This window comes from Salmo trutta, chromosome 12 (genome assembly GCF_901001165.1).
Source record: "Salmo trutta chromosome 12, fSalTru1.1, whole genome shotgun sequence".
NCBI lineage: Eukaryota > Metazoa > Chordata > Actinopteri > Salmoniformes > Salmonidae > Salmo > Salmo trutta.
In genome coordinates this window covers 33,484,419-33,497,678 of record NC_042968.1, presented here as the reverse complement: position 1 = coordinate 33,497,678, position 13,260 = coordinate 33,484,419, and the positions used below count along the sequence as shown (strand labels likewise).

At 44.4% G+C, this 13,260-nt stretch overlaps 1 protein-coding gene across 1 annotated transcript in view; it reads right to left on the bottom strand.

Annotated features, from left to right (window-relative positions):
• LOC115204765 (CREB-regulated transcription coactivator 3-like) overlaps positions 1 to 13,260 on the bottom strand; it is a 110,338-nt gene that overhangs the window by 14,997 nt on the left and 82,081 nt on the right. Inside the window, exon 10 of the mRNA XM_029770471.1 lies at positions 1,434 to 1,696. Within this exon, the coding sequence (XP_029626331.1) occupies positions 1,434 to 1,696 (263 nt within the window). The remainder of the gene's footprint in view (positions 1 to 1,433; positions 1,697 to 13,260) is intronic.

The window sequence follows — 13,260 nt, the reverse complement described above, 5'->3', positions numbered from 1 at the left end:
GTAACGTGACACTTTCTAAGGCTTCCATTGGCTCTCTAAAGCCTCCAGAAAGTGGAATGGGGTGTCTGCTGTCTGGGCAAAGTACAGCAGCAGAGTTTGTAAGTGGTCAGCCTGGGGACAGTGAGACTGAGATGCACGTTCACAAGACTTCTCCATTTTTTTCTTTCAGCCTTTGAATGAATACAACCTTGCCCGGTTGGAATATTATCGCTATTTTACGAGAAAAATAGCATAAAAATTTATTTTAAACAGCGTTTGACATGCTTCTAAGTACGGTAATGGAATATTTTGACATTTTTGGTCACGAAATGCGCTCGCGCGTCACCCTTCGGATAGTGACCTGAACGCACGAACAAAACGGAGGTATTTGGATATAATTATGGATTATTTGGAATCAAAACAACATTTGTTGTTGAAGTAGAAGTCTTGGGAGTGCATTCTGACGAAGAACAGCAAAGGTAATCCAATTTTTCTAATAGAAATTCTGAGTTTAGTGAGCACCAAACTTGGTGGGTGTCAAATTAGCTAGCCTGTGATGGCCGAGCTATGTACTCAGAATATTGCAAAATGTGCTTTCGCCGAAAAGCTATTTTAAAATCTGACATAGCGTTTGCATAAAGGAGTTCTGTATCTATAATTCTTAAAATAATTGTTATGTATTTTGTCAACGTTTATCATGAGTAATTTAGTAAATTCACCGGAAGTTTGCGGTGGGTATGCTAGTTCTGAACATCACATGCTAATGTGAAAAGCTGGTTTTTGATATAAATATGAACTTGATTGAACAAAACATGCATGTATTGTATAACATAATGTCCTAGGTGTGTCATCTGATGAAGATCAAAGGTTAGTGCTGCATTTAGCTGTGGTTTTAGTTTTTGTGACATATATGCTCGCTTTGAAAATGGCTGTGTGATTATCTTTGGCAGGGTACTCTCCTGACATAACCTAATGTTTTGCTTTCGCTGTAAAGCCTTTTTGAAATCGGACAATGTGGTTAGATTAATGAGAGTATTGTCTTTAAAATGGTGTAAAATAGTCATTAAAATTTTTTTTTTGAAGTTATAGCATTTTTGAGGTATTTGTATTTCGCGCCACGCGATTCCACTGGCTGTTGACTAGGGTGGGACGCAAACGTGGGACGCAAACGTCCCACCTAGCCCAGAGAGGTTAATGCAGCTGGTGGCCACACCAGATATTGACTGTAACTTTTGATTTTGACCCCCCCCCCTTTGTTCAGGGACACATTATTCCATTTCTGTTAGCACATGTCTGTGGAACTTGTTCAGTTTATGTCTCAGTTGTTGAATCTTGTTATGTTCATACAAATATTTACACATGTTAAGTTAGCTGAAAATAAACGCAGTTGACAGTGAGAGGACGTTTCTTTTTTTCCCCCCTGAGTTTATGTGTGTGTGTGTGTGTGTGTGTACCTGTGTGATGGGGGACAGTGAGGGCGACGTGGGAGACAGCTGCTTAGAAAGCCCCCGCCGTTGCTCGGTGCCGGGTGACAGAGTGAGGGGGCTGATGGGAGCCGGGCGGCGGCGAGGCGAGCTGCTCATGGCTCCCTGCGGAGGGTTGGAGAGGGACGTCAGACGGAGGGTCGAGTGGATGGAGGGATTGCTGAGGGACGAGTGCAGCTGGGAGTTCTGGAGAGAGTTCTGGATGGAAGGATTGCTCAGAGAGGACGAGAGACCTGGAAGAAAGAAGGGAGGGACAGAAGGCTTTTGAGTCACACATTCAGACCACAGACTATTATTAACAGTTTGGAGGATTTAATTCCCCAAGAGTGTGGGACATTCCTAATGTCCCTCCTCTGCACCAGGTCATGTATCAGTAGTATGCAGCATTGTTATCAGGTGTGCCTACATACACACACAGTAGTCATTTAGCAAAGAGACTTACAGGAGCAATTAGGGTTAAGTGTCTTGCTCAAGGGCACAGACAGATTTTTCACCTAGTTTCACCTAGCAACTTTCGGTTACTGGCCCAATGCTCTTAACCGCTAGGGTACCTTACACACACACACACGTTGTATTAAATACAAATATCTCCACACACTGATTCATCAGAGGAAGAATTGATTCTAAAAATTGTTACTTATTTTTGTGATTGCTTCCATTTCTGAATGGTTTGCATTAGCACTATGTGAAAATGCATTTCATCATTCCAATAAACTCATTATGTTTATTAAAGTGGCAATCTGCAATTACTACATCAAGGTTTGGACTTTTAATAATATATAGCCATTGATTCTTGAAGAATATACTGAAAATTATAAATGCCTCATGAGCTGTCTAACAACATGTTTACAACATTGTTTGTAAACAAATTAACTGAAAACAAGCACTGTATAGCATCATTTTGAGATCATGGATGTTCAGTCCTTGCATCCATAGCGCTTTCTATGAATTTGAGTGGTTACACTCATCCAGCCCCAACACTAGCTGTTTAAACAAAAAAAGTGTCAGGGTGACGCTTTATCGTTTGAACTGCAGATTGCCTGATTAAATAAAGGTAAGCATCATTGGTTTGAAATGAACTGCAAGGAGCAGAGAACAGTGCTGCTTGGGTAAAAGGAGATGCAAGAGAATGTAAAGGTTATATATGCATTCGGTTTTCCAATCCCCACCCAGATACACACACAGGACCCCATTTGTTAATATCCCAACAATCAGAGGGGAGCGAAAGAGAGAGGGTCAGAGAGAGAGAGAGAGAGCGAGAGAGACAGTGTTCGAGAGAGAGAGGGTTCGAGAGAGAGAGGGTTCGAGAGAGAGAGAGGGTTCGAGAGAGAGAGAGGGTTCGAGAGAGAGAGAGGGTTCGAGAGAGAGAGGGTTCGAGAGAGAGAGGGTTCGAGAGAGAGAGGGTTCGAGAGAGAGAGGGTTCGAGAGAGAGAGAGATGGTCAGAGAGAGGGTCAGAGAGAGAGAGGGTCAGAAAGAGAGCCGGTCAGAGAGAGAGAGAGAGACGGTCAGAGAGAGGGTCAGAGAGAGAGAGAGAGAGAGAGAGAGACGGTCAGAGAGAGGGTCAGAGAGAGAGAGAGAGAGAGAGAGAGAGAGAGAGAGAGAGAGAGAGAGAGAGAGAGAGAGAGAGAGAGAGAGAGAGAGAGAGAGAGAGAGAGAGAGAGAGAGAGAGAGAGAGAGAGAAGTCATGCAGAAGAACAGCTCCTGACTTGTTATAACTTTTTGGTTGTTAAGAGCAAGATTGACACGACTAAATTAGCAAAAAATGTATAGGTAATGAAATTGTACAACTGAAGATCAACACAGGAGGAAAATATTGACAGAGAGTGAGTTAAAAGACCAATCTTCATCGTGGTAGCTAGCCAAATTCAAATCTATCAGTTAGCTTACCGTCTAGCTCTAACCGTTTACTGGTGGTAACCATAGCAACATGGCCACTGAGGCAGCGCTAGCAGCGACAGCAACGGCAGAGACTGAGAGACTTTCTCCCCTGTTTTTTGAATACCCAGCAGAAATCAAATCAGAGAAGGGAAGAATCAATTTTAAACACAGAATTCTGAGGGAGAACCCAGAAACTTTGTTTGCCGACTGCTCACAAAACGGGACTGTTACAAACCTGTTATTTTACACAGACCACACTACTGCCTGGCATACAGCTGTAACCAGGCATTTCAGCTATACCACAAAGAAAGGCATCTGCAAGGGAAGACAAATCCACATTTTTGAGGACAGCGATAAGGACCAGGAAAACAGGTTTCTGACGGTAAACATGTATCAGAACGGCACTATCATGGTCCAGGGCAGTGAGGCTGCACTCAGCTCCTTTGTGCAGGACTTCCCCACCCTAACGAAGATGGCAGGAAGCAAAAAAGAAAAGGACAGCACCCCGACCTCTCCCCTCACCTCAGGCACCCCAACAGCAGGGCTATCCTCCCCCCTGCCTGCCTACAACCACCAGAGCCAAGACCACACTACCATCAGCCTGTTGAGAGACAGGCTGGCTGTGTTAGAGGTATGGGTTACTGAGCTGAAGGAGCAGCCCCCCCAGCTACACCACCACCAGCCCAGACACAGAGCTTCTACAGGACTAGATCAACCAGTGCAGGACCCAGCTGAAGAACTCTGTACAGGAGCTGAGAGAGAGCCTTACCACAGCTCTTGAGGAGGTAAAGGCCACCATGAGGAGAGAGCTAGTGCAGGTAAAGGAGGAGATGGCAAAGGAGTTGTCTGTCATCAAGAGGGTGCTACAGCACAGAGAGCAGACTGTAGAGACTCCTAGAGAGAAGCTGCAGCCCCTCACCACCCCTAACAACCCCACTGACCCACCTTTACCCACAATCCCCCCCATACCGACAACACTTTACCCACACCCCCAGTCAACAAGGAGGCTCACATGGAGATCTACTACAGAGAGAAGCTCTCTGGCCCCCCCTGACACACCCCTCCATGTACACAGGCCCTGTGTACTCCAGCCCCAGACCGTAAACACACTAATCTGGTAAAACCCACTGAGGTGGCCATCCTCATTGACTCAAATGGGAAATTCATCCAAGAAGATAAACTCTTCCCCCAACACAAGGTGTGCAAAATATGGTGCCCAAAAACACAGGATGCACTCCACATCCTGTCCCAGCCTGACTTTGGCACACCAGGCCACATCATTATTCACACTGGCACCAACAACCTGCGAGAGGAGCAAGAGAGAGTAGGCAGCCTGGTCAACAGAGTAGCAGAGAGGGCCTCTGAGTGGTTCCCCAACTCCCACATCACCATCTCCACTCTGCTGCCCCGCAAAGACTTTCATCCCCGTACCATCCAGAAAGTCAACGCTGACATCACCAGAGGGTGTGGCCTACTCCCGAACGTGCAAGTTGCTCAATCACCCCAGAGCATCTGCACGACCACCCCCACCTGAGGAAGCAGACAGTAGGGATGTTTGCCAAGTCTCTAAAGGACGTGGTACTTGGTAGACAAACATCCCATGCCGCACTGGACAGTGGACCACCCAGAGACCTCTACCAGACCACTGCACCACCAAGGAGCCCCAGGCCCCCTCAACGCCCCACCAGACCCAGCGCACCCCACAGGCCCCACCCACCACCAGAGCATCACCACTTCCATCGGCTTAGCCAGACCGGACCGGGCCCAGCCTACTACCCCACACCAGACCACCACCTTCACCAGACCAGAGAGGAAGCCCCACGACCCAGAACTGGCCCTCCTCCACTCCACAGGGCCCAACAGCAGGACCAGCGCAGCTGCGCAGAGGTCGTCAGAGGACAGGAGAACCCTGTAGGATTAAGTGAGATTAAACAGCTCCTCCAATACATCTGCACTAAACACACACGGACGCACAAACACACACACACACACACACACACACACACACACACACACACACACACTGTACTAGAATTTACTTGTTCAATGAATAGGAATATTATATATATATATATATAACAGAAAAAATGTTAGCTGATATCCTGTTTATCTCACTCTTAACAACTTATTAGTTAGTAGTTACTGTATTTGTGACTGCTATTCTTTCTTTTTGCAACATGAAATCGCTATCAGTTAGCATGTGGAACATTCAGGGCCTAAACTCATCAACCTTTGGACTGAAGAGTTTAGCACTGGAGTTCAACAAAAATCTTAAAGATGTTGACGTCATCATTCTGCAGGAGACATGGTGTAAGGCTGACGTTGTCACTCACTGTCCCACAGGCTACAGAGAGGTCATTGTGCCATCACAAAAACACAGCTCTGTCAATAGAGGCAGAGACTCTGGAGGATTGATCATTTGGTACAAATCCGAACTACAAAATCTAATTGATCCCCTCAAAATTGGCAAATATCACATTTGGTTAAAACTAAAAAAATGACTTGTACTGACAGAAAAAGATGTGTTCCTTTGCGCAGTATATACCACCCCCCCACCCCCCCCCCCCCCAGAATCCCCATATTACTCAGAGGAGATCTTCCCCACCCTTGAGGAAGAGACGTGCCATTTCCAGGCCCAGGGAAATGTGCTCATCTGTGGGGACACAAATGCGCGAACAGGAACACAACCTGATCTAACGAGCACACGAGGGGACAGCTTTATTACAGGCCATACTGTTTCTAACTGTCTTAATCTCCCCCATAGAAACAACAGTGACAGCACCGTCAACAAAAACGGAAGGGATCTTTTGCAGCTCTGTAGAAGTCTGGGTCTGTACTTTGTCAATGGTAGGTTACGGGGGGACTCTTTGGGGAGATTCACCTACTGCTCACCTCTTGGCCACAGTACAGTAGACTATATGATCACAGACATGGACCCTTTCTCTCTCAGCTCATTCACTGTCAAGCCACTAACACCTCTGTCTGATCACAGCCAAATTACGTTGTTCCTCAAAAGAACAGACATGGAAACAACCACACATTCACAGCCCAGTAAGCTGTACAACATCAGAAATTCATACAGATGGGCCCAAAACAGCACAGAAGAATACCAGAAAGCAACCTGGAACCAAAATATCCAAACACTCTTAGATAACTTTCTGGATACCACATTCACTCACAGTAAAGAAGGCATCAATCTAGCAGTATGAAACATCAACTATATATTCAGGCAAACGGCAAAAGAAGCACAATTGAAATTGATAAACAAAACAAAAAAAATCACAGATGACAACTGGTTTGATGCAGATTGTAAAATTATAAGGAAAAAACTTAGAACACTATCCAACCAAAAGCACAGAGACCCAAATAATGGTGAATTACGCCTTCATTACTGTGAGACTTTAAAACTCTATAAACGTACACTCAGAACCAAAAAAGCACAGTACAACAGCAAGCAGCTGGCACTAATTGAGGAGTCCATAAACACAAACAACTTCTGGCAAAATTGGAAAAAACTTTTAAAAAATCTAAACGAGGAATTAGCGATACAAAATGGTGACATATGGACAAACCATTTCAAAACACTCTACAACACTGTTCAAATTGATACAAATGCAGAACAACGCCAAATTCATGAGAAGTTGAATGGATTAGAAAAAGCTATAAAGGACAATCAAAATCCATTGGACTCCCCAATTACTGACCAGGAGCTCTATAAGAAACTTCAGGCCCTCAAATTTAAAAAAGCATGCGGACCTGATGGCATCCTAAATGAGATGCTCAAACTCACTAGTGCAAAATTTCAATTGGCTATATTAAAACTGTTTAATTTGATCCTGAGTGTAGGTTATTTCCCTGACATCTGGAATCAAGGACTCATAACCCCAATCTTTAAGAACGGAGACAAATTTGACCCTAACAATTACAGAGGCATTTGTGTGAACAGTAACCTGGGGAAGGTTTTCTGTAGTATCATCAATGTAAGAGTTCTAAACTTCCTTAATAAGCACAATGTCTTGAGTAAAAGCCAAATTGGATTTATACCAAAACATCGCACAACTGATCATATTTACCCCTTACACACCCTGATAGATAAACATGTCCACCAAAATAATACCAAAATATACGCTTGCTTTATCGACTTCCAAAAAGCATTTGATTCTATTTGGCATACAGGACTGTTCTACAAAGTTATTGAAAGTGGTGTAGGGGGTAAAACATATGACATAATTAAATAAATGTATACTGGCAATACGTGCAGCATTAAAATTGGTAAGAAAATAACAGAATTCTTTAACCAAGGGCGGGGCCTTCGTCAGGGTTGCAATCTGAGCCCTGCACTCTTCAATATTTACATTAACGAATTGGCCACTATTCTAGAAAAATCCTCAGCCCCTGGTGTTAGTCTCCACAATTCAGAAGTTAAATGCCTACTCTTCGCAGATGACCTATGCCTGCTGTCACCCACAGCACCTGGCCTACAGCAGAGCCTGGATCTGCTAGAGCAGTACTGCCAGACCTGGGCCCTGGCAGTAAACCCCAAAAAGACTAAAATAATGATTTTCCAGAGAAGATCCAGATCTCAGGGAATTAGACCAAAGTTCTCAATTGGTACAAAATATATAGAGTACTGTACACGCTACAATTACTTAGGTTTAAAAATAAGCTCAACTGGACACCTTAATGAGGCAGTGAATGAACAGAGAGAAAGCACGCAGGGCATTCTACGCCATTAAAAAGCTAATTAAAATTGAAATACCTATTAAGATTTGGCTAAAACTAATTGAATATGTCATTGAACCAAATGCACTTTATGGCAGCGAGGTGTGGGGTCCACTTGCAAAACAAGATTTCATCAAATGGGACAAACACCCCATTGAAACATTACATGCATAGTTCTGTAAGATTCTCCTACGTGTCCAGAGGAAAACTACAAACAATGCATGCAGGGCAGAATTAGGCCAATATCCACTAATAATAAAAACTCAAAAAAGAGCAATTAAGTTTTGGAAACATCTAAAATACAGTGACCCCCTCTCATATCATTACCAAGCCCTGCAATGCCAAGAGCTGAGCAAAGAAAAGAGTCCCCTCATCCAGCTGGTCCTGGGGCTGAGTTCACAAACCTGTTCTACTAACACACTGAAGCCTCAGGACCAGAACATCCAATCAATCAGAATAAACCAAATTACAACACAGTCAAAACAAAACTACATTGTAATTGTGTTTCCCAATAAGCAAACACAAAGCAAAATGCAGTGCTATCTGGCCCTAAATTGACAGTACACCATGGCTAAATATTTGACCATGGTTACTGATCAAAACCTTAGAAAAACCTTGACAAAGTACAGGCTCAGTGAGCACAGCCTTGCCATTGAGAAGGGTAGTCACAGGAAAACCTGGCTCCCTGTAGAGCAAAGGCTGTAAACCACTGCACAACAGCAGAACCTGAGACGGAGCTGCATTTCCTGACAAAATGTAAAAAATATAAAACAATTAGAGAGTGTCATTTCCCTAAATTTGAAACCCTTATTCAAGGTTTCAAAGACCTCTCTGATGAGGACAGGCTACCCGTCCTGTTGGGGGAGGACGCAGAGAGCTGTGGGTTGGCAGCGCACTACATTGCTGCCTGCCATAAGTTGAGTGACAGTGTCTGACAGACCAATAAACCTGCACATGTACTCTACTGTATGACTATTGTTATTGTTGAATGTATGGTTATTTTGACCCTTGGTTATTGTTGTTACTGTTGTCCCGTTGACAATTTTGATTCTCATTTTGATTTATTTTTTATATTGTAAATATCCAAAATAAGCTTTGGCAATATGTACATTGTTACGTCATGCCAATAAAGCAAATTTAATTGAATTGAGAGAGAGAGAGAGAGACGGTCAGAGAGAGAGAGAGGGTCAGAAAGAGGGTCAGAGAGAGAGAGAGAGAGAGAGAGAGACGGTCAGAGAGAGGGTCAGAGAGAGAGAGAGAGTCTCAGAGAGAGAGAGAGGGTCAGAGAGAGAGAGAGAGAGGTTCAGACAGAGAGAGAGAGAGAGTCAGAGAGGGAGACGGTCAGAGAGAGAGAGAGAGAGACGGTCAGAGAGAGAGAGAGAGAGAGAGAGAGAGAGAGAGAGAGGGTCAGAGAGAGAGAGAGAGAGAGACGGTCAGAGAGAGAGAGAGAGAGAGAGAGACGGTTAGAGAGAGAGAGAGAGGGTCAGAGAGAGAGGGGGTACGAGAGAGCGAAAGAGGGTACGAGAGAGCAAGAGAGAGGATCAGAGAGGGTCAGACAGAGAGAGAGAGAGAGTGTCCGACAGAGAGAGTGTCCGAGAGTGAGAGGGCCTGAGAGAGGGTGCGAGAGAGGGTGCGAGAGAGTCAGAGAGAGAGGGTACGTGAGAGTTAGAGAGAGAAAGTCAGAGAGAGCGAGAGAGGGTCAGAGAGAGGGTTCGAGAGAGAGAGGGTCTGAGTCAGAGAGAGAGAGAGAGAGGGTTTGAGAGAGTCAGAGAGAGAGAGAGAGAGAGAGCGCGAGAGAGGGTCAGAGAGAGGGTACGAGAGAGCGCGAGAGAGAGAGAGAGAGGGTCCGAGAGAGAGAGAGAGAGGGTCCGAGAGAGAGAGAGAGAGAGGGGGGGGGGGGGTCAGACAGAGAGAGAGGGTCAGACAGAGAGAGGGTCAGACAGAGAGAGAGACAGTTAGAGAGAGAGAGAGGGTCAGACAGAGAGAGGGTCCGAGAGAGAGAGAGAGAGAGAGAGGGGGGGGGGGGGGGGTCAGACAGAGAGAGAGGGTCAGACAGAGAGAGGGTCAGACAGAGAGAGAGACAGTTAGAGAGAGAGAGAGGGTCAGAGAAAGAGAGAGAGAGAGGGTCAGAGAAAGAGAGGAGTGATTAGATAGTGGTAGATTTCAGAGGGAGGAGGGTTGGATAAAGACATCCCTCTATATTCACTTTACTCTGGTTGGAGAAGCTCACTTCCAACTTCCAATCACAAGTCTATTTCCATTTCCACTACAGTGTGGAAATCAAAAATGGGGCCAAACATGATTCTTCTAAAGGCCCAATGCAGCCGTTTTTATCATTTCTGGGTAACAATTAAGTACCTTACTGCGATTATTTTTGACAATTTTAATTGAAAACTAACAAAAATAGCTTCATAGCAAAGAGCAATTTCTTAGCAAGAATTTTGCTAGGACTGTCTGGAGTGGTCTGAGTGGAGGGGAAAACTGAAAACTAGCTGCTATTGGCAGAGGTTTGGGACTTTTTCTTATTGGTGATGTCACCAGGCAGACCAAAACAGGCTGAAATTTCAGGCAGTCTCTTCAAACCGCTCTTACACTAAAAGGCTATTAACATAATTTTCACAATATTATTCCAACCACAGTGTGGAAATATATATAAAACACAGGAAAATCCCTTTTTTTGACTGCACTGGGCCTTTAATGCCTTATTTTGTAAATAATAATGTGGTTCAGAAAACACCCAATGTGAAGGTCTTGGCTTGTTGGCCCTTTTTTTATTATTGGCGATCGGTCCATGGCTTGGATCACCCTTTTAACAACGGTCTTTTGAATAAAATAAAGTTGAGCACTTTCCACTACCCTACAGGGTGGTTCCTCCCCAGGCACAAACCCAGCACAGAATACAGAGACACAATGATTTACATTGAGTGAACAGAACATTAAGAATAGCTGCTCTTTCCATGACACAGACTGACCAGGTGAATACAGGTGAAAGCTATGATCCCTTACTGATGTCACTTGTTAAATCCACTTCAATCAGTGTACATGAAGGAATTTTTTAGCCGTGAGAAAATTGAGACAAGGATGTGTGCCATTCAGAGGGTGAATGGGCAAGACAAAGGATTTAAGTGCCTTTGAATGGGGTATGGTAGTAGGTATATGTTATAACCACCCTGTGAAAGAGGGTGTCCATCTTGAGGAGAGTGTGAGAGATGCCTCCTTAAGGGGAAGAGAAAGTGAGGGATGGGGAGAGAGAGAGGGAGGGAGAGATTTGTCCTTAGAGGGAGAGTGAAGCATAAACATAGCCATTGGAGCTTAATGAAGAGCACTTGAGAAAGCCCTCAGCTGTAGCCAGTGAAAGAGATGTGTGTGTGTGTGTGTGTGTGTGTGTGTGTGTGTGTGTGTGTGTGTGTGTGTGTGTGTGAGTGAATGGGTGTGTGAGAGAGAGGATCTGTGCGCGTGTGTGCATATATGTACGTTTGAGCGCACAGGCGTGTACATGTGTAGGTAGAGCAGAGTGCGGGCCCACCACTGAATGACTCTGACCTAGCTGCGAGGCGTCCTCAGCCTCTGTCCACCACTGAATGACTCTCTGACCTAGCCGCGAGGCGTCCTCAGCCTCTGTCCACCACTGAATTGACTCTCTGAACTAACCTGGAGGCATCCTCAGCCTCGCACCAGATCATCAGCAAACAGTAGACATTTGACTTCAGATTCTAGAAGGGTGAGGCCGGGTGCTGCAGACTGTTCTAGTGCCCTGGCCAATTTCAGGCTGTATCACTGTAAAAAGCCTCTGTCCACCACTGGGTTAGAAAACTAACACCCTCTCCTCCTCTCTCTCTCCTCCTCCCTCCCCTCCTCCATCTATCTTCTCATCCTGCACAGAACCAACTTGGACTCGGCTCTTCACACAAGTGCCATAAACCCCCAGGACCCCTTTCACATAAACCAGCAGATGGGCCGAGGGCCCCCCCAGTGCACCGGTGAGAACACACACAGCATCTGCACACATACAACCATCTACACACACGCTGTCTTCAGAAAGTATTCACACCCCTTGACTTTTTTCACATTTTGTTGTTACAGCCTGAATTTAAAATTGATTAAATTGAGATTTTGTGTCACTGGCCATAATGTGAAAGTAGAATTGTGTTTTAAGAAATGTTAACAAATTAATTGAAAATGGAAAGCTGAAATGTCTTCAGTCAATAAGTATTCAACCCCTTTGTTATGGAAAGCCTAAATAAGTTCAGGAGTAAAAATTGTCTTAACAAGTCACACAATAAGTTGCATGGACTCTGTGTGAGAAATTGTGTTAACAGGCGTCCTTCCTAACTCAGTTGACGGAGAGGAAGGAAACCGTTTAGGTATTTCACCATGAGGCCAATAGTGACTTTAAAACAGTTCGAGTTTAATGGCTGTGATAGGACAAAACTGAGGATGGAACAACATTGTAGTTACTTCACAATACTAACCTAAATGACAGAGTTAAAAGAAGAAAGCCTGTACAGAACACAAATATGACAAAATATTTTTATTCTGTTTGCAATATGGGACTAAAAAGTAAAACGCCCCCAAAAAAATTAGCAAAGAAATGAATTTTATGTCCTGAATGTTTGGTGCAAATCCAGCACAACACATCACTTAGTATCACTCTTCATATTTTCAAGCATGGTGGTGGCTGCGTCATGTTATGGGTATGCTTGTCATCAGCAAGGACTAGGGAGTTTTTTACGATAAAAACTAAACTGAATAGAGCTAAGCACAGGCAAAATCCTACAAGAAAACCTGGCTAAGTCTGCTTATCAACAGACACCGGGAGACAAATTCACCTTTCAGCAGGACAATAACATAAAACACAAGGCCACATCTACACTGGAGTTGCTTACCAAGACAACATGGAATGTTTCTGATTCAAAAACCAATTTGACAGAGCTTGAAGAATTTAGAAAAAAATTATGGGAAAATATTGTACAATGCAGGTGTTGTGACGGCCCTGAATTTTCCTGAACCGTCTCAGTGCTTCTCCTTCCAATAGGGCGCTTCCCTTTAATTCTTAATTAAATAGTGCTTCTCCTTCCAATAGGTCGCTTCCCATTAATTCTTAATTAAATAGTGCTTCTCCTTCCAATAGGGCGCTTCCCCTTTAATTCCCAATTAAATAGTCAGCATCAGCTGCACAAAAGTGGGGTTGTGATG